This window comes from Schistocerca gregaria, chromosome X, assembly GCF_023897955.1.
Source record: "Schistocerca gregaria isolate iqSchGreg1 chromosome X, iqSchGreg1.2, whole genome shotgun sequence".
Lineage (NCBI taxonomy): Eukaryota > Metazoa > Arthropoda > Insecta > Orthoptera > Acrididae > Schistocerca > Schistocerca gregaria.
Genome location: NC_064931.1, coordinates 526,221,396 through 526,242,872, shown reverse-complemented (window position 1 = coordinate 526,242,872; position 21,477 = coordinate 526,221,396). Strand labels below are relative to the sequence as shown.

Sequence of the window (21,477 nt, the reverse complement as noted above, 5' to 3'; positions counted from 1 at the left end):
GAGAGATCCATTGAGAATGTGTTCTGACCTAGACAGTACATTCTGTAAAGTAAAAGCAAGAAGGCTAAAAATGTAATCGATATCTTTTGTATTGCAATAATAAAAGCAACATGAAGGAGATACGTGAAGTCAGCAGGTGGCCATCCCCAGGAAGACGTCCCACCTACTTCTGTCCAACCCGATCCAGCACAGTCAAAAGCACCTACTATTCAACAGCATGCGATACCTAGAATAAAAATTGGGTGCAGAAGAAAGAAGGCAAACTGAATCCAAAAGCGTATAAACAGAATAAGAGAGGAATGAAAGAATAGCCTGGTCAAGGTGGTAGGGTCCTGGTCCGGAAATAGATTAAAACCACATAATTGAGAATAAGAACCACTTTCATGGCTAACTACAAAAATGAAAACTACAGCTTAACATAGTATGTGGAAGAAGTGGAAGGAAGAGCACTATGCTTGACTGCACGGAGTTTGTTAGATGAGGCAGTAGCCAAACAGGTGTCTCCCCATTTCTGAGAGAGCAGAGATCTCACATGCACCTGCAAATCTGCATCTGGGATCGGCTAAATGAACAGGAAGTGAGTAAGTGCTCCTCTAGCCATTTAGTTGGCGAGTTCATTTCTTGAGACACCCAAATGACTTGGGACTCAGAGAAAGACAACTGAGCACGAAGCACTATAAATGTCAATGAGAAGGTCATAATAAGTGGTGGAGACCAAAGGGTGGCAAGAATAGCATTAGTCAATAGTCTGGAGATTACTCATTGAGTCAGCACATATTAAAACATGGTCAAGGGAGCCCTGTTTAAGAAAATGGAAGATTCTGCTAAAGGCTGTCAGCTCTACTGTAAACACACTACACGCTCTCTGCAGCGAATGGTGTTCCATACTGGCAGGAGATGTAAATGCATATCCCATCTGATCCACAGTTTTAGAGCCATTGGTGTGAAAGATGGTAACACCCTGGAGCTCTTTAAGAACTGGATGTACAAGATGCCGAACTGTCATGTGAGTAACCTAGAATTTAGGACCTTGGAAGAGATTGGTCCTAATCCACAATGGTCTAGGCACCATCCATGAGGGAGTGTGTGAGAGAACACAGTCAAGGGAGAGGATATAGGTGCATTCCCACTGGTAATCCCAACAGAGGATGGAAATTGGGACAACGACATCCCTGGTGTGTAAAGAGAATGGGATATGTGGGATGATTAGGACTCTGTTAAATGGTGACTGCATAGGAGAACAAGAGATAATACCATCAAATCTGAAGGTATAGATTGCCACTTCCTCTAGGAAACTATCTACAAGTCTAATCTGAAAGGCACCATTCCAAAGACACACACCATGATGGTGCATTGGATCTAACACTTTTAAAGCTGAAGGAGCTACCAAGCCATAAACCCAGCAACCATAGTCCAGTTGGGATGAAACCAGGGCCCAGTAAATATGGATAAGAGTGACACGATCCACAGCCAAAGAAGGGAGGCAAGGATGCAGACACTGTTAATGTTACCACATGAAGATAGTCTTGAGGTGATGAATATGGGGAGCCAAGTCAGCTTTATATCAAAAAGGAGGCCCAAAAAATGGGACTGTGCTACAATGTCCAGGTGCTGGGAATCTAAGTAGAGTTCCAGGACAGGATAGTTCATGGTACAATGGCAGAAACACATTACTCATATTTTTGTGGGAGAGAAGTGGAAACCATGGTAAAGAGCCCATGCAGAGCCAGCCAGATGGCACATTGGAGCTTGCGTTCAGCAGAGGCTACTGAGTGGGAGCTGTACCTAATCCAACAATCGTCGACATACAATGCAGGAGTGACCAGCAGCCCAACAGAGGTAACTAGCTGAATGATGTTAATGAGGAAGAGAGTGACACTCAACATAGAGCCCTGTGGGAAGCTGTTCTCTTGGTCCATGGGAAGCTGGCTGATATGTCAAATCTATCCTGGAACAACTGTTGGGACAAAAACTGACAAAAATCAGCAGGGGGCCTCGAAAGCCCCAGTAAAGGAGGGTGGGTAAAATGTTATGATGCCAAGCACTGTCATACATTTTATGCAGGTCACAAAAGACTGCAACAAGATGCTGGCAATTAGAAAAAGCCTGTCAGATTGCTGTTTCCAGCCTAAGCAGATGTTCGGCTGTGGATCATCCCTCCCTCAGACCACACTGATAGGGGATAAAAGGCTCCCAAGTTTTGAGAACCCAGCATAAACTGCTGGTAACCTTCCTTTTAAGCAGCTTACATTCTTTGCCTGGCTTAGGAACTGGGACCACTATGCTATCTCACCTTAGAAAGGGGAGGGCATATAGGAACCAAAGATGGTTGAAGATCCTGTGGAGATGTTGCCTCTGACGAATCTTCAGGTGTTGGATCATCTGACTGTGAATTGAATGAATAAGGGCCTGGGCTGAGTCATGGTAAGAGTTAAGAACCTCAAGTAGTTCCCAGTCAGGGAAGGGTTCATTGTACAGTTCAGATTGGTGGGGAGTGAAACACAAGGGGAGATCTTCAACTTCTTGTTTCTGCAGTAAAAAGGTAACTGGATAGGAAGAGAACTCCAACATTGTCACAAAGCACTCTGCAAGAACCAATAAATCGGTGCAAAGATCATCCTCTAGGACAAGACCTGGAACAGATGTTGAACTTTGGCAGTTGATAAGAGCACAGAGCTTGACCTTCACCTGAGACGATGAGGCATAAATCCCCGTGGAGGAGACACAGGACTCCCAGCATTCCTTCTTACTGGATTTGATTAAATAGCAAGCCTTAGCATGAACTCCCTCAGAAGCGATAAGGTTGGTCTGTGAATTTCATCGTTTGAATCAATGCAGAACTTGTTGGTGATCCCAAATAGCTACTGCAATGTCTTTTGGTCCACTATGGTATCGACTGAGTATTTGGGGGGATGGGAGGTGAGAGCCTGTAGGAAATGGAAATAGCAGTTTCAACGTCATGGATGATTGCATCTAAGGCACGCTGCACAAGCTCATCAACATAATTCGACTGAGAGTCAGCGAATGGTGAAGTGCCCAACGGGATATTTGGCCTGCCTGATGGTAACAAGGTAATGACAGGATCACTGTAAACTGGTCACTGTCTCAAAGGTCTTAGTGTAGTGACCAGTGTAGCAAAGCCACAAGATTAGGGGGGAGAGATCTTTAGATTGAAGCTGAAAAGCTGTCATAAGTAGCACTGAAGTGGGTAGGAGAACCATTATTGAAGAGGCACAGATCATGGTCTGCGAGAAGCTGGTCAATTAGAAGTCCTCTACCAGACAAAGACAATGAGATAGGAAGGGTTATCCATTCGCCAATGAAATCTGTATAAAACAAAATACAGATCTCTCTAGATGCTCTCATGGAGCCAGCACGCTTCCAATAGAACACACAATAAATGCAGAAAGCACTTCTTGGAGAGCAATGAAAACTGCAGAATAAGAGAAAATAAGATGTACATTTACTCCTAGAGCGATACCCCGCAAGCTACAGCACAGCATGTGGTGGAGGGTACCCTGTACCACTACTAGTCATTTCCTCTCCCGTTCCACTCACAAAGAAAGTGAGGGAAAAGTCACTGCCTATACACCTCTGTAGGAGCCCTATTTCTTGTATTTTATCTTTGTTATTCTTATGTGCAATGTATGTTGGCGACAGCAGCATCATTCAAAAATCAGTGTCAAATGACAGTTCTCTACATTTTCTCAATAATGTTTCTCAAAATGTTGTCCCCTTCCCTCCAGGGATTCCCATTTGAGTTCCCAAAGCATCTCCATAAAAAGTTACACATTGTTCGAACCTATTAGTGACAAATCTAGCAGCTGGCCTCTGAATTGCTTCAGTGTTTTCCTTCAATACAACCTGGTACGGATCCCAAACACACAAGCAGTGCTCAAGAATAGGTTGCAACAGCCTCATACATGCCATCTCATTTGCACAAGAACTAAAGTTTCCTAAAATTCTCGCAATAAACCAAAGTCAACCATTTGCTTTCCTTATCACAGTCCTCACATGCTCGTTCCACTTCATATCACTTTGCAATTTACGGCCAGATATTTAAACACTGTGACTAACTCAGGCAGGACGCTGTAATGCTATATCCAAACATTACAGGTTTGTTTTCCTTGCTGATCCCTATTAACTTACAGTTTTCCACATTTAGAGCTATCTGCTATTCATCCCAGAAACTAGAAACTTCGTCTAAGTTGTCTCGTATATTCCTACAGTCACTCAGCTTTGACACCTTACCATACACCACAGCATCATCAGAATGTTGTCCACCCTGTCTGCCAAATCGTTTATGTATACAGAGAACAACAATGGTCCTATCACACTTCCCTTGGGCTCTCCTGACAATACCGTTGTCTCTGATGAACACTCACCATGGAGGACAATATATTGGGTTCTCCTACTCAAGAAGTCTTCAAGCCATTCACCTATCTGTGAACTTCTTGCATATGCTCGTAACATCATTAACAGTCTGCAATGGAGCACCGTGTCAAATGCTTTCTGGAAGTCTTGAAATATGGACTCTTCCTGTTGCAATTCATGTATAGTTAGCAGTTTATCATGTCACTTTTACCTTCGATAACACCCTGCAGTGGGGTACTGTGTCATATGCTTTCCAGAAATCTATAAATATGGAATCTGCCTGTTACCCTTCATCCATAGTTCACAGTTTATCATGTGAGAAAAGGGGAAGCTGAGTTTTGCACAAGTGATTCTTTCTAAAACCATGCTGATCTGTGGACACAAGCGCCTCACACTCAAGAACGTTTATTATATTCGAACTGAGTATATGTTCGAGGATTCTGCAACGAACTGAAGTTAGGAATATTGGTCTGTAATTTTGCGAGTCCATTCTTTTACCATTCTTATATACTGGAGTCATCTGTGCTTCTTTCCAATAACTTGGGACTTTGTGCTGTGAGAGATGTTCACGATAAATGTGCCATAAAGTACTCTTTGTAGAACCAGATTGGGATTCCATCTGGAACTGGTGATTTATTTGCTTTCAAATCTTTTAGTTGTTTCTCTACACCAGGGATGCTTATTACTATGTCATATATAGGGGAGTCAGTCTGATGGTCAAATGACGGTATGTGGGCACAATTCTCCTGTGTCAATGATTTATTGAATATGGGATTTAAAACTTCAGCTTTTGTTTTGCTATCTTCAACTGCCAACTGCCACACCAGATCCATCAAGGGGACAGAGTGGAAGCTCTAGCACTGCTTAGCGATTTTACACGGGACCAGGTACTTAATTTCTCTTTTATTTTTATATTTTTTCTGTATTACATTGATCATTATTTTCATTCAGTTAATAGATTTAAATGTAATTTTTTATTTCTATTCCTTTCTCACTTTTTAATCATACCATATTATCTTCATTTGCTATTTTGTTTTTCTTCCACTGTTTTTCCTCTTTAAATCTTTGTTTGAGTGTTCAATTAATTTTATGTATTATTTTGATTTAATTTCTTTTGTTTTATAAACCTGTTTATTCATCCATATTACTATATTCATTGTTTTTGTTCCTCATTTTGCTTGACTTTCATTTGACTTATAATCCTTTCTGTGTTATAAATCTTAATCTGAATTATTTTGTCCATAGTGTAATACAAATTTAGGCTATGTTTTAAATGTCAGTTTCACAAGTACCACTAAAAAAGCGCACCTTGTAACGAAAAACACATTTTTAACACCATTACATAGTCAATATAAATATATTATTTCATCTTTTTTTTTAAACAAATACATTAGCATTTTGAAATACTTAAATATGATAACAGATAACTGTACTTAAATTCACAGTCACAAAAAGTTGAAGTAGAAAAAGAGTGATATAAAGGAAAAAAATGAGAACAAATGAAAAAAATCATACAATGATTAAAATGATGTGACAGAGCAACAGAAGCAAAGAATTACATTTAAATCAATTAACTGAATAAGACTAATTATCAAATGCTTTTCAATAAGGTTTTAAAAATAAAAAATTAATTTTAAGCACCTGACAAGATTCGAATCCACTGCCTTCAGCAGAAAGCCTTACCCTATCCAGTACACCATGCAATCAGTCTACAAAATTCTTCTCTTTTAGAGCTACTGTAAAATTCCCATTTTTTTCATCAAATACTTGCAAATGAAGGACTACTTGGGTGAATGGCTGCAAGGTGTGATACCTGGGATCTTAACCTCCATCACCACATAGATGGTTTCAAAAAGCCAACCACACTGCTGGAGACCTCTCCTAGTAAGTCTTGCAAAGAGCTTGTATGTATCGAGATAGTAAGAGAACGGAATAAGGAAATTTTTTTAAGTCCATACATCTCATCATTGCTCACACACGCGGAAGTACCAACACGATGGTGGAATATTATGTTTGAGGCCTTTCTTTGATTGGTTGAATGGTCTCCATCATCTTGATTTTGTGTGTTCTAAATGCATTGACAGTTTGTGATGCCTTGTTAGGCACCATTAAACATATTTTATCCATAACGGATGCAGCTGAACTCTGTGAATGTTCCTTTATTGGGTCACAATAGTCACAATAGAAGGTGATTTTATGTAACACAGGACTGGTTTTGGGCTTGTGTCCATCTAAAGGTTGTTTACATTCACAGGTGCATATACAGTGTTGAAGATCACCATTTAAATCAAATTTGATAAAAACTGCCTTTTGTGTAAAGTAATCCTAATTACATTAAAATTAATGTAAGGAGCCACACTCAATCAGCCAAAACAGCAAAGTTATCAGACAGCCAAAACAGCAAAGTAAAAGTGAAATTATCTGGTTAAACAATGAGATCAAATCATTATGTAAAGATATACTTAACAAGTAGATGGTCAAACTGCAACAGGCACTAAGCAAATCGTTGACTCCTATGCAATCCATGAACATTTTAGATAAAATCAGAGACCAAGTCAACAAAGAACAATTACCTGTGTCAACTAGACACAATCAGAAATTAATTGCTCTCAATTCTAACAAAATACAACAACTAGAATCTCCTCCCACAAGAGAAAAAATGTTTATGACAGGGTGATAAAATCCACCAGTACCATATTTGACAAAGATGAAAGTGAGTTAGGCTCCTTGAAAAAGGCTTCGAACATAATATTCCACCTTTGCTCAATAATAACAATATCAAGGATTTAATGCTTTGCTCTAAAATTGCATCTGACTCAAATAAAATGAACAGTATCGAACAGATATTAGTATTGGGCTTTCAAGTTAAAAATACCATGCACAAAAACACACAATTATGCAAATACTCAGTATTATTAACAGAAAACTGTATGAAAACAAAGCTCTGGTAGTGAAATCTGACAAAGGCAACTCAGCCAGTGTTGTGTATGAATCAACAACACCTTGCAATTTTTTCATAAGAACAACATACATTCAGTACAGTGACCCCACACCCAAATTTCAAACCCTGCTAAGGAAACTACTAAAATCTTCTAGTTCATATTATCTTACTTTGATGTCTAAAATACCTTATCATGAACCTATCAGCACCAAAGCCATGTTCACAACCAAACATTCATAAACCTGGTTCTCCTACACATCCTACAGTTAACTCCAGAAATAGTCCACCATAATCAATCACATGAAGCTAAATGACATTCTCAGCAATATTTATACTTATGAAAAGAATTTCTCAATTAAAAATAGCTATGATCTTATAGAAGATAAAAAAATATACCAATACTAGAGGGTGCTAAATTTGCCTCAATCGACATAGGAAACGTTTACATGAAGATACCTATTCATGACACAATCAGATAATTAATAACAGCTTATTAAAATACTAAAAGTTACCTAAGGCTGAAATGTATGAACTTGAAATTTTAATTATTTATTCATTTATTCTTCATAAATACAACCCGTTATCTAAAAAACTAAAATAGGCCACACAAATCACATTTCCTGGGATAGTAATAAATTTATATAGTAACAATTTATTTCTGATAGCTTTTTTTTTAAATATACAACTACTCCTACAACTATAAGACTACACTGGAACTAATGCGGTCAAATAATTATTTCCCTTTAAACAAAAAATTTACAAGCAGGAAGATGGTCTTGCAACAGGCAGAAGTTCAGCAGGAACCCTTGCAGATATTTACATTAATCACATAGAAAATCAATTCTTCAGGTCAGAATGTTTATTTAAAGATATGTCAATACAATTATCTTTTAAAATGGTACAACTGAAGAGACTGAAAAACTTGCTAATGCTCTCAGTCACACACACAACAACATGCACTGTAGAACATCAAGTACATAACGCAATCAATTTTCTTCATCTTACAATCTCTATCGTAAACAAAAAAATATGCCTTTCAAATTTATTGAAAACTCATCACCAGCAATGTTGCCATAAACAACTCCTGCTATCACCCAATACAATACAAAATGGCATTCTTCAGATCTACGCTTAATTGTACGCACAGAGTCCTCTCAGTCCTCTTGATGAACGAAAACAAGAGAGTTCTTTTTTTAAATTTTTTTAAATGTAATATCTATTCTGCATCTGTACGTTTAACATCTATTTCTTTGATTTAAGCTCTTTGACTAGTGATGGTCCACCTCAGGTTCACACTAAACTGAGTTAACGAAGTTGAAATTTATTGTAAACCAAGTCCAAAGCAAGTGAGAAAACATTCAACACCATTCTCTCTTTTGTATCTCCATGGATTACAATTCACTTAACCAACCCGAGCTTTACAGTTTCCTAATCTGCAATTATATATAATGTTATGAGTGTGATGGATACCACATAGCATGCAATTTTTGGTCTTTCGGTTTGAAATTTGGAACATAAACTTGTAAAAAACTTGAGATATGCTCTATAGATTTTGACAATTATTGGGTAATCTTTAAGTAGCCAAATCCCTGTTCACAGTTATGACTGCATACCACACTACAGGCCACAATAATGGGTCTTTTGGTGTGAAACTCTGAAAATAGACTTGCAAAACATCCAAAATTCACAGTACAAATTTTGACAGGCATTGGTCAGTTGTAAGGAAGCCAAAAGTTCTGTTCACAAGCATGACTGCATATCTCACTACAGGCAGCAGTTTTGGTTCTCTTGTTTTGACATGAAATTTTCAAGATGGTGATACATATGCGAAATTTTCTATAATGGTAAGGTAACAATATGCCTCATCATGAGAATAAATAGATGCCACATTACAGACTGAAATTTGAAAATACACTCATCAGACACGCTGTATTTGCTGTATGATTTGTACGAAGACCAGGCCATCTTAAGGTAGCAAAATACCTCGTCATACGCATGAATGGCTGAAATTTGAAAATACACTCTTGAGCACCCCCCCCCCCCCCCAAGAATTTTCTGTAAGGATTTTAATGATGACTGGATGATCTTAAGGTAGCCAAATACCACTTCTGTATGACTGGCATAAAGTTCCCTCAGTCACTTTGTATTCAAAATTTAATTTCCGAGTTGCCATGGAGCTAATGTTCTGTAACAAAATAAATCGTAATATGCTACTCCATTCTTAAAGACCACAGTGAGTGATGTCCCATTCTGTAGACATAGACAACTAGGGTTTGATCACCATGATCTATCTCACACGAAACCGTCACCAATAACATCAGCTGCCATGCAGAACATTAACACAACTCGAGTTAGTAACAGTCAAACTCAGCTTGATTTGACTTCCTATCAGCCTGAATTAACCCAGTTTGGTAACTTGAGCTGACCCATCTTTATCCCTGATCAAAACCTCTGCTTTTCAAATGTAAACATCTTGTGTGTGCAATTGTATCTGAAGTTACCAACAGCTAAAGTGCCAAAACTTTATCAAAGACATAATATGGAAGTACCAATAATTAGTGTGGTGACTAATATACCATCAACACAGAAAAATGAAATATTTTTGTACAAAAATGTGACAAATGTAATGTGAAAATAATATGGATGCGCCAGCTTTATCTAAGTACTACCATATTTTGCAACACGTCACTTAGCCACTTCCCATTGTTGCATTTGTGTGTATTTAGTCATCATCACATAATTTGTTTTTGATTTAAACAGTTATCTCTAAGATTGAGTATGGAAACATGTATCTCAATGTAAACCACCTGAAGATTGGCACAAGCCTGAAACCAGTCATGTGTTACATAAAATTACCCTCTATTGTGACTGGTAACAGTTACTTCACACCCCAAAACTGAGATGTTTGCACAAGTGTGTTGATATCATTCTATACCGTCCTTGTCCTTGAGAAAGTGATCAACATAGTGCTATTGGCTACAAATGACTGCACACAACTTGTTAACTAGTTCCAAAACCATTCCACAGTGAGATGTAATGGCAAATGCAAGAAAAATTTCATACCACATTATCATTACGAGACCACCACCTGCCAGAAGATTGCTCTGCCAGCAAAATGCCCTTCCCTCCATGCTGACATCAATAGTTAGATTTCTTGAGTCAAAGGCAATCTCCTTTCCTGTGAAATACTGTTGATCTGGTATGGTCGCATGTGTGTCTCATAACAATGATGCTTATCTAGATGGTGTGGTGTGGGGACTTCAATGGGCTAGAAGAACTGTGATTGGGAACATCCAGTACCCAGTTGCAAACGTGCTCTACGGAACGACTCAAAGGCCTGAATGCTTCCAACATAACGGGTTATTTGTTTTCTCCCACCCAATACTAGTTTCCGGGAAAACCGGTTGGGAATTTGCCCTTCAACATGTTCTTGCAACACAATACCCTTGGAACTTAATTTGCATTCTCTTTTCATTTTAGTTTTTATATACATGATGATGACTTTTTCATCCTAATTCTTAACTTCACTATTCCCTCATTCTTCCCCTTAATCTACCATATCTTCTCTGCCTTTATCTCAGGACTGGAGCGGCGCAGTGCTTACCCAATTACCATCTCGGACAAACTCTCTCATTCATGTGTATCATCAGCACTACACATTTTGACACCTGACTGAACAGCAATTCTATTTCATAATTTATTAGTTCTCTCAATTTCATAAAATTAGCACAATGCCAGTGTGTTGCTCCTTTTCTTTATGAGTGAAACAAAACGAGTGGGGTCCTTGACCAGAAAGTCTATGAGATCCACCAGAAGATGCAGTTTTCATGAGAAGATGAATCACCAACTGTGAGGTGATCAACTTCTTTGTGTACCTTTGGTACACCATATACAAGGTCTGCCTAAAAAGTATCTGACCTTTGATTTTCCTGCGCAAAATAGAAACGATACCACGGTGCCAATGTACACTGTATAGAAAGAGACATTTATGCACATACATGAATTTTGTCCCTGTCCTCAAGCGAGTCAGTGGCTTCCTGTCGGTCATCAAGCGAGGTGTTGCACAATGTGTTTGTCGGATTACCAATTCTCTCAAGATGATTGAATGTGTTGAGCAAAGATACTGCATCAAATTTTGTCAAAAGTTTGGTGATTCTCAAAGCAAAACAATTCGTAAGATTCAGCATGTGTTTGGAGAAGATGCAATGATTGTAACACATATTAAGGAGTGGTTCAACTGATTAAAAAATGGCTGCACCAGCATTCTGGCAGGTCCCAAACTGGTCAGAGTGCAGCTGTTTTTGAGAGGGTGCAAAATTGGGTGATAGCAGATCATTGTTTGACCATGTGGGAGATTGCCCAAGAGGTTGGAGTGAGTAAAGATTCTGCACATGCAATTTTGCGTGATGATTTGAACATGTACTGAGGGGCTGCGAAATTCATGCCCAAGTTGTTGTTGCCGGAACAAAAAGACCTCTGTTTTGACATTGCACAGGACCTTCCAGACCCCACCAACACTGATCCTTTCTGAACACCATAATGACTGGAGATGAGTCATGGGTGTATGAGTACTACCAAGAAACAAAAAGACTGTCGTCGCAGTGGAAGCATCTCGAGTCTCCAAGACAAAATAAAGTGCGGCAGGTGAAAAGCAAAATCAAGGTGATTCTAACTGTCTTCTTTGATGACTGTGAAATTGTGCGTCACAAATATGCACCAGAAGGATAAACAGTGGCAAAGGAGTACTATCAACATGTTCTCCGGCAACTCCGCGACACAGTTCAGCGCAAAAGACCGGACGTGGATGGCGAAAAACTGGCAACTGCATTACCACAATGCTCTTGGACATTCATCCCAGTTAATCTAAAATTTCTTGGCCAAACATGGAAATACAGCTGTTTGCCAACCTTCCTGCTCTCCAGACATAGCTCGTTGCAACTTCTGGTTGTTTTCAAAATTGAAGACACCACTGAAAGGATCCGTTTTGAGAGTAGAGAAGACAGAATGCAGAACACGACAACAGAGCTGAACACCATTCCAAAAGGAGACTTCCAGAGGTGTTTCCGGCAGTGGAAGAGTTAGTGGGCTAAGTGTATGCAAACACAAGGGGCTTACTTGGAAGGGGATTAGGGTCCCAACCCTGTCAGGTATTCGAAATATTTTTTTCTGGCTAAAGGTTGGATACCTTTTAGACTGGTCTTGCATTCAGGCTTGAGTTGGAATCACTGAAACATCTTCTCACTACACAGTGTTGGTTGGTTGGTTTGAGGTACAAATGGACCAAACTAGTGTCATCAGTCCCTTTTTCCTAACGCAATCAAGGCTCAAGGTACAAAAACACCCAACACCACACCTAAATGAAAACAAATGGAACGAACCAAAAATGAGGAAAACATACACCACAACGGAAAGTAGGAGGAGGTATTAAAACCATAGAGCATATTGTCTGGGCTGGCTGATCACAATAATAAAAGAGGATGAGCCAGCTACTCTACAACACATTAAAATCTCCACCCCAAAAAGACAGGCAAGATGAACACATGTAGGGAAAAGACGACCACCAAGACAAACAAACACAAAGAAAGTGCGACAGAGTTAAAATAGAGGGAGGGTGGTGACCTCAGCGAGAAGGCTAAATGCCCACCCTTAGATGGTATGATAAACACTCGCCTCATGAATAAAGCGTAAAATTAAATCTGCTATTGAGGCATTGTCGCTGAACACCGAAGGTAGAGTGCTGGGAAGGTTAAAAGTCTGCTGCAGAGCGGCTAAAAGTGGGCAGCCCACCACAATGTGGACAACAGTCATATGTGAGCCACAGTGACACCAATGTGGGAGGTAGTCATGTGTTAGCCATGTACGGCCAATGCAGAACCGGCAGAGAACCATAGAGTCCCTGCAAGAGGCCCACATGGACGTCTTCCATACAGTCATAGTCTCCTTAAGGGCACGCAGTTTGTTGTGCATACAGATATTATGACATTCCGTCTCACAAAGCTGAAAAACCTTGCGGTGTAATAATGACTGCAGGTCATTTACAGGGATGCCAGTTTCCAGAAGCGGTTTCAGTGTAGCCTGTTTGGCCAGCGTGTCGGCAAGTTCATTTCTTGGGATTCCGACATGGCCTGGGGTCCACACAAACACCATGGAACGACTGGACCGTTCCAGGGCATAGATGGACTCCTGGATGGTCGGTACTAAAGGGTGGCGTGAGTAGCACTGGTCGATAGCTTGTAGGTTGCTCAAGGATTCAGTACAGAGAAGAAACGACTCACCAGGGCATGAGCGGATGCACTCAAGATCACAAGAAATGGCCGCCAGCTCTACAGTGAAAACACTGCAGCCATATGTCAAGGAGTGCTGTTCCATATGTCCTCCATGAACATACACAAAGCCAACGTGACCATCAGCCATCGAGCCGTCAGTGTAAACCACTTCATGGTCCCAGTACGTGAAAGGTCCAGGCGAAGCTTTAGCCTAGGTGTACACCATGGAGGTAAACGTGACTGGATCTCAAGTACAGGTGGTAAAGACAAGAACTCCACTTAAGACAGGAGAGGTTGGATGTGAACCGCAATCATAAGCCCTAACCTGGTCCTCCGATGCGGGAGATGAACTGCAGTGGCTGGGAAAAGGAGATGGTAATTGCGATGCTCAGGAGAACTACAGATGCATGCAACGTAACCAGTGAGCAGTACAAAATCCAGAAGTCGTCTGCTTACAGAGAGGGGGAAATGGACAGCCCTACAGCTGCTGCTAGACCATTAATGGCAAAAAAAATACAGATGCACTCAATACAGAGCTCTGCAGGACCCTATTCTCCTCGATATAGGGGAAACTATGGGAGGCACCAACTTGGACGTGGAAAGTAGAAGCAACAGGAAATTCTGGATAAAAATCGGGAGTGGGCCTCGGAGACCCCATTCGCATAATGTGGCAAGGATATGATGTCGCCAGATAGTGTCATACGCTTTTCGTAAATAAAAAAAGACGGCAAGAAGGTGTTGGCGACTGAAAAAGGCTGATCATATGGCAGACTCCAGGGACGCAAGATTATCAATGGTAGAGCGACCCAGGCGGAAACCGCCCTGGCACAGAGAAAGTAGGCCACATGACTCCAGGACCCAACCCAACTGCTGACACACCACACGTTCCAGCAGCTTACAAAAAACGTTGGTGAGGCTGATGGGCCAATAGCTATCCACATTAAGTGGGTTTTTGCTGGGTTTGAGCACTGGAATGATGCTCTCCCGTCATTGCGATGGAAAGATGCCATTGCACCAGATCCGGTTGAAGATCACGAGGAGATGTCGCTTGTAGTCAGACGAGAGGTATTTGATCATCTGACTGTGGATCCGATCTGGCCCACGAGCTGTGTCGGGGCAGTGTGCAAGGACGCTGATGAGCTCCCACTCTGTAGGGGTTCACTGTGACGTTCAGTGAACAAGAGGGCTTTTCTTTCCATCCATTGTTTGAGGGTGCAAAATGCTGGCGGGATAATTCTCTGATGCAAAGTCTCGAGCATAGTGATCAGCAAAGTGCTCGGCAATTGTGTTGGCATCGGTAGATAACACGCCACTGATGTTAATGCCAGTAACACCTGTCAGAGTCTGGTACCCACAATCACATCTGATCTTCATCCAGACTTGCGAAGGTGGTGTATGGCACCCAATGGTCGAGATGTACCTCTCCTAACACTTCTGTTTCGGTCTTTTTATAAGCTGGAAAACACGTTCATGGAGCCGTTTAAAGGCTATTGGGTGCTCTAGGGAAGGGTGCCGCTCATGATGCTGTAGAGCCCGTCAATAGCCTCAGCGATTTCCGGCGACAAACAAGGTACTTAGTGTGTGAAATCTTATGGGACTTAACTGCTAAGGTCATCAGTCCCTAAGCTTACACACTACTTAACCTATTACTTTCGTTTTATTGGTCAACTGAAATATTCCATGTGTTACTTATGTTTGTTTGTAAGCAGTGGCTGTCATGTTGTTGCACCATTCTTCATAAGGGCCAAATTGATTATGTGGAGATGGTTGCATACTGTCTGGGTAACCAATCTTCCCAGTTGCCTACCAAACAAGCAGTTTACAGTTGTTTTTACGTCTCTTCAGCATCAGCTGTTATTGACAGTCATTTGATGTCTAACAGTCATCAGGTGCTCCTGCTGACGGGCATCAGCTGCTGTGTTGCATATTTGAACAATGTCAATGGGGTGTATGCCCGGCAGGCATCTTACTGTGCTGACAAGCCTTGCCGCCATAAAATGACAGTTCATATTATGTCTAGGGTTGCAGTGACCCTCTGAAGCATGTTGACAGACAATTCTGTAAACAAGCTACATTATCCCGCTCACACGCACACAGTGCACTCTGTTGAACTGCAATGAGAATGCTCCTTTAGTTTTACCTACATACGTACATGGTGGAGCACAGCGATTTCTGATGGTTAAGAGTACTGAAAAAGACATTCGCAATCAAAACAACAAAATTTACAGAAGCATGATGGAGGTGAAAAACTTTTCTGCTACAATTTATATGCCTGCAAACCGGTTTAATATAACTACAGTGGAACTGCAACTTTACTGAGTTTCACTTGAACTTCCCTTTATGAAACTACTATAGTGTTACATAATTGCCTGACAACTTACCCGTAGGTGGCCCACCAGAGCCTTGCTACTAGCCACCATTTTTTCCCTCATAGATTACCCTCTCCATGGAAAGCTGACATAACAGTAAAATCTTATCCTTTAAAATAAATCTGCATGACATACATAAATTAAATCAAATTACTAATACAAGTACGGCATTTATTTTGCCAAAATGTGAAATCTCAATGTTCATTTCAACAATAACATTTTTGTACAGTTTCTACATTTTCACGATATTAATGTGAGCCAACCTCTACAGAAGCCTTGCTAAACTGTGTGTTGACAATTTCCATCCTTCACAAACCAAAAAGTCTTCTACATAAAGCCTCGCCATCCAAGTATGCCGTACCTGTACTGAAAAGCAGTTCCTTTTCCAATGCACAAAATCTTGCCCAGGCCTGCACCGTGTTACCGCAGTCAAAAATATATCTTAGTACCTTAATATCTTACTCTCATGGAAACCCAGTAGTCCTTACAAACATGCTGACTGACCACATAAGTGTCCCCCCCCCCCCCCACCCTACCTACTATAAACAATACTCTTTGGAAAGCAGCCGAAATATGTACTATGCACAGCTCAATGCAAGCTTCTCTGAATTGTGCATGTGAAAACAGTCTTGCCAGGATATCCTTTATTTCAGCAACTGTCACCCTATGATAGTCCCAACCCACCACCTATCTCTAATGCACTAACATTCCCATCCAATTCTTCCACACTCCTTCCCCCTCACCAGTCTCACACAAGTCGTCGTACTTGTCTACCTTACTCTAGCTGTACTGTATCCTCATTCCCTAATCTCCTTCCCTCAATACAGAACCCTTACCTAACATCATGCTATTATTTTAGCATTCCTCTGTGGTGCCTCACTCTGCCCGCTGTCAAGGTAACAACAACTTTGCTAACCACTGCTGCTGAAACTTTCACATCTAGAAATCTTCAAATCCATCCCATGTTCTTTCTCTGTACCCTATTCATGTCTGTTCCATGTACTCAGCAAGACCCACTTCATCTAAACAGGACTACAGTAACTGGACAGTGAATGTCAACACAGAAGGCAAGATAAAATGTCAAATCCAAAGGTCATTACAGACGAAGCATTAAATCACGAACAAGAAAAGACAGGAATGAAGCCATGACATTGTTTAAGGGATCATCCCAATATTAAGCTGAAGTGATGTCAATTTGGAAGTCAATTACTCAAACTGCTTAATCAATGCACTGGTTTGTTTAGTAGGTCATTACACAAACTGAGCACGATCTCAGACTCACAAGACTGAGGAATCAAATCAGGCACAGCTTTGTTGGGATTAATCAGCTCAACATTTGCCTCAATTTGGCGAAACTGCAGAAAACCCAAACCAATAAAGCCAGGACAAAATTTTACGCATCCTTCTCCTCAAGTTCAGTGTGCACCATCTGATTCAGTAAAATTCCCAAGAGGGCTACCCGAAGTTCTCTCTTTAGGTTCATTTTACACGACGAACAACCAAGATGAGATAGACTAGGTGCACCACAAATGTCACTACACTTCTGCTTGCCTGCTGGTCAATTTATATGTCAGAAACAACTCACTTTCAGTCAAGACGTTTGTTCATTTGTCTCTTCAGAGTTTCATACATGTTTAATCACTATTTGCAGAGTTTTTCTCAGTAACTAGTAAAAATACTTGGCAAAAGCAATATAAATTTTGGTGGGATCAGAATACATTCTAATCAATATCGCACCCTTAGGTTTTGGAACACAGATTAGTTTGATTATCGAAAGAAAGATAATACTAGAGAAAATAGAAATGACAAGCAAATGTAACACTGAATGAAATGTTACAAGGAGGAAAAGCAGCAGGAGTACGAAAAGTAAACACACTAAACGCAAAATATTTCTGCATCTAATACCAGGAGACTCATTTTCACTAAATTTTCCAACTGTTTTTAAATCATAAGATAACAACATTGCCACTAAGGCAAATAACGTTCTCTTTACTTAGCACCAAAGTGCAATACACAGGGGCTATAGTCGTAACTGTCATTAGTAATGCTCCTTAATACATAATCTGAAATTTGCTATTTACATATTTGAAATTGCCCATTTATATACAGGCTACTGTTTTACGTATTTCCTGTAGTTAACACACAATAATTTACAAACATCTACATAAACAACAAGCTGTCATACACAGCTAGACTGTAAATAACACAGGCATCCGGTAAATACAGCATTGTGCTAAATCCTGCATCCAATAGTAAAACTTTAGATTGGTAGATAGTATTAAGATTTGTAATATTCTCAACCATATGCAACAAGAAGTAACTAACGCAAACTACGTATGTTAAACACATGTCCAATTTTCCGATTATACAAATACTACATCCTGCGTTACTTCATCGGAATCGACGAGAAATATTAAACCACCTTGCCTACCACGTCCTACACCGCGATATTTTGAAAAAAAATTACAAATATACTACAATTATACCAATACAAATTTAATGCATGCCAGTGCATTTAGCACCAAATGAGTGACGTTTCACAGAAGGCAACAATGCTGAAATTACAGATCTATAAATAATACACGATACTTACAAAATGCTGATAAAATTTAGACATACGTGGTTTCCCATGATTATTAAACACTAATATTGCTTTAATCATCTCTTATGCAAACGATTTTAAACGCAGATTTAACAAACAAAAATGAGCAGCGTTTCTTTAGCTGCTACACCAAATCAAAAATTTATTTACACACTACACTCCTCACGTCAATCGCACACTACATCTCTACTGCATAGTGGTGGGCAGAAAATCGCGTATGTTAGAAATCACAGTGATTCAGATGTCACAGATATCACAATAACAACTTTACAAAATCTAACTGCGATTCCAGTCACTGTTAGCAGTCACAAGTAGCATTTCACATTCAACGCCGTGAGCCATCTGTTGGCCGAATTCCGTACTGCTTTCTGCGATTTCAGTGACAAGTCGCAAGTAGCAACTAAAAAGTGCATTTAGCAGTGCCATCTCTTGAGCAAAGCCCATACTATGCCATTCGCTACCGAGTCAAACAGCGATTTCCGTGACATATCGCAAGTAAGAGTCACAAGTAGCAACTAATAAGCGCAGTTAACATTCTTTTCCTAGTGCCATCTGTTGAACGACGTACGTACTTCGTTATGAGAGCCTTATGTCTTACGAGATCGGTGTGCTGTGTGTGCATATGAAGGACTTATTTCATTAGTGGTATAAGTCCACTTTTGTTCATTTTGAGATACGGAGTCGTAAAGTTAAATGAGCGCTGGAAAATCTGCAGTTGGGATACCGGATATATTCAAGCATATGGCTTCTTGCTGGAAATGAACCTTTATTAATGTTTGTTTGGATCATTAATTTCAGAAGGATTATAGACTTAAGAGTGGAGGTAATGGACTTGTACCACTATTGAAATAAGCCCTTCACATTATATGACGACATGCACATTCAGCATCAGTTATGGTTGGTCAAACACAGCTGTGACTCTTTAGTGTATTATATTAATAGGAAGCAACATTGCCTTTTTCTCCTGAAAATATCAAATAACGTAACAAATGTGTATGACAGTTTTGGTTAATACTCCACATGCCTACAGGACTTTGCAATGTTAATACAGCAAAACTCAGACATCTGTATAAGTGTAGTGAAATGAAAACAGCATTAGTCATATGAATGCTTCACTTTTATTCCGCCACAGTTCAAGACTCGGGATAAAAGTTTTACACCTGGTGTTTTACATTGGAACTTCACACACACGAACTTTTTACCGACACTACTACCACCTACATAAGTAAGCTTTTCCCGTGTTACTTTCAAGTACTGCATTTAAGCTATTCCTGATTTAACCGGAAGATCTGTACTTCCCAGTTTCATATCAACAGCCTCAAAATGCATATTGTAGACTTTGGGCTATGTTACAGGTCAGTGTCACACCAAGATTGTGGAGAAGGGGGGGGGGGGGGTGTCACCCTCCAACAAGTGTTTACCAGTAAATAAGTGTCGGAAAATTACGGGTATAGGACGGCTTAAACATGTGGAAAATGAGATTTTCATTATTCACTCACTGTATTTAACATTTATTATTCCTTTAAAATCGCATAACAACTTCAATAAAGGACAGTTTAATCACTCATCTGCACACTTATTTCACAATTATGTTACTTTTAAACTGCAAATCCTTTAAGAGCCGTCTTGAATCTTCACGAGTCTCTCTCGACAGCCTTGATGTGGATAGATACGTACAGCAACCAGTAATCAAGAGTCAGAACTGTATCTGCAAAATCACAAGGATTATTAAACAATTTTTGCTGTCACTAATTGCAAGCAATATAACTGACAGAGTAGATTGCTAATATTTGCTGTAATGAAAGCCACTCAATGGGGTATATTTCACATTTGCAAGAACGATCTCACTGAAGTAAATAAGTCCATCGAAACACTTAGAAACTAACCTCTCGTCTGACGAAAACGGTCTAAAGACGCAGTGGCAATTTCTCCAGATGTGTTGACAATGATATTTTGAGCTATCAATTTACTGAGTGACTGCAATGTAGTTCGGGTACCTGTGAACATAACAATATGTTAGAATTCATTTTCTAAACACGAACTATTACGCTACTGTATGGCTACTTACATATTACTTACACTATTAATATTATCACAGTTGTTTCTTTAATACATAATTAAAGCAAACGGAAGAACAAACGTAAAACTTACTTACAAATGACAGGTTTGTTGAGAGCAATTTTCTGTGTGGGCAGATGTAATTTTCATACGGTGGTAAGTCGCAGGAGTCACAGAAATCGCGGAAGTAGCAGAAATAGCAGTGGCGGAGGGATACATGACCTACGTTCCTTAACTGCGACAAATCACAGTTAAGAATAACAGATACTTAAAAGTAGCATTCACAGAAATCACTGATATCGGAAAATCGCAGTTTAGCCTATCACTACTACTGCACTAAGCTGCATGGAACCAAAGATCATGTAGCAAAGTGCCCAAAGAAATTTAGAGACACGCCACTAGGTTTTCACGTACACTTCCAGTAAATGAGACTGGCGCTCCAGAAGTGTTTCCACGTAATGAGTTACCGTTCTGGCAATAAATTTTCTCTTGTATCAAATTAAAGTTATCTGGTGAGCTAGGAGTCACTATGCAGTATGCTTTGGACGAATATGAAATAGCATTTGTGATAACAAAGTTTTTATAGTTGATGTCACAAACGCTGAGGGGTGGTTGGAGATGGGGACGTTTAGTTAGTTGTTAATTCAGAGACGAATTATTTTTACAATGATATTACACATATTAGCTGAACACTACTAATAAATGCTTTAAGTCCCTCCTAAATTATACTTTTTTTTAAAGGATAACCTTCTAATGATAGTTGGCAAATTACTGAAAATGTGTGTTACTGAGAAATAAATACCTTTCTTGTTAAACTCAATGATTTTAAGTCTGATGTAGCTTTCACTAGAAATAAGAATAAGCTAC

At 39.8% G+C, this 21,477-nt stretch overlaps 1 protein-coding gene and 1 long non-coding RNA gene across 3 annotated transcripts in view; both read right to left on the bottom strand.

The window, feature by feature from the left end:
- Positions 1 to 18,785, bottom strand: part of LOC126297833 (AP-3 complex subunit sigma-1) — a 114,282-nt gene extending 95,497 nt beyond the window's left edge. Inside the window, exon 1 of one of the 2 annotated variants that reach the window (XM_049989082.1) lies at positions 18,544 to 18,785. In XM_049989082.1, the coding sequence (XP_049845039.1) occupies positions 18,544 to 18,612 (69 nt within the window). In that variant the 5' untranslated portion in view covers positions 18,613 to 18,785. The remainder of the gene's footprint in view (positions 1 to 18,543) is intronic. The other variant, XM_049989084.1, reaches the window with a different exon arrangement.
- Positions 18,786 to 20,033: 1,248 nt separating this feature from the next.
- Positions 20,034 to 20,820, bottom strand: LOC126298745 (uncharacterized). The gene is made up of 3 exons (XR_007552662.1): positions 20,708 to 20,820; positions 20,439 to 20,549; positions 20,034 to 20,260 (listed from the first exon to the last, which is right to left on the bottom strand). It is a non-coding gene; the product is annotated as an uncharacterized LOC126298745 (long non-coding RNA).
- Positions 20,821 to 21,477: the final 657 nt, after the last annotated feature.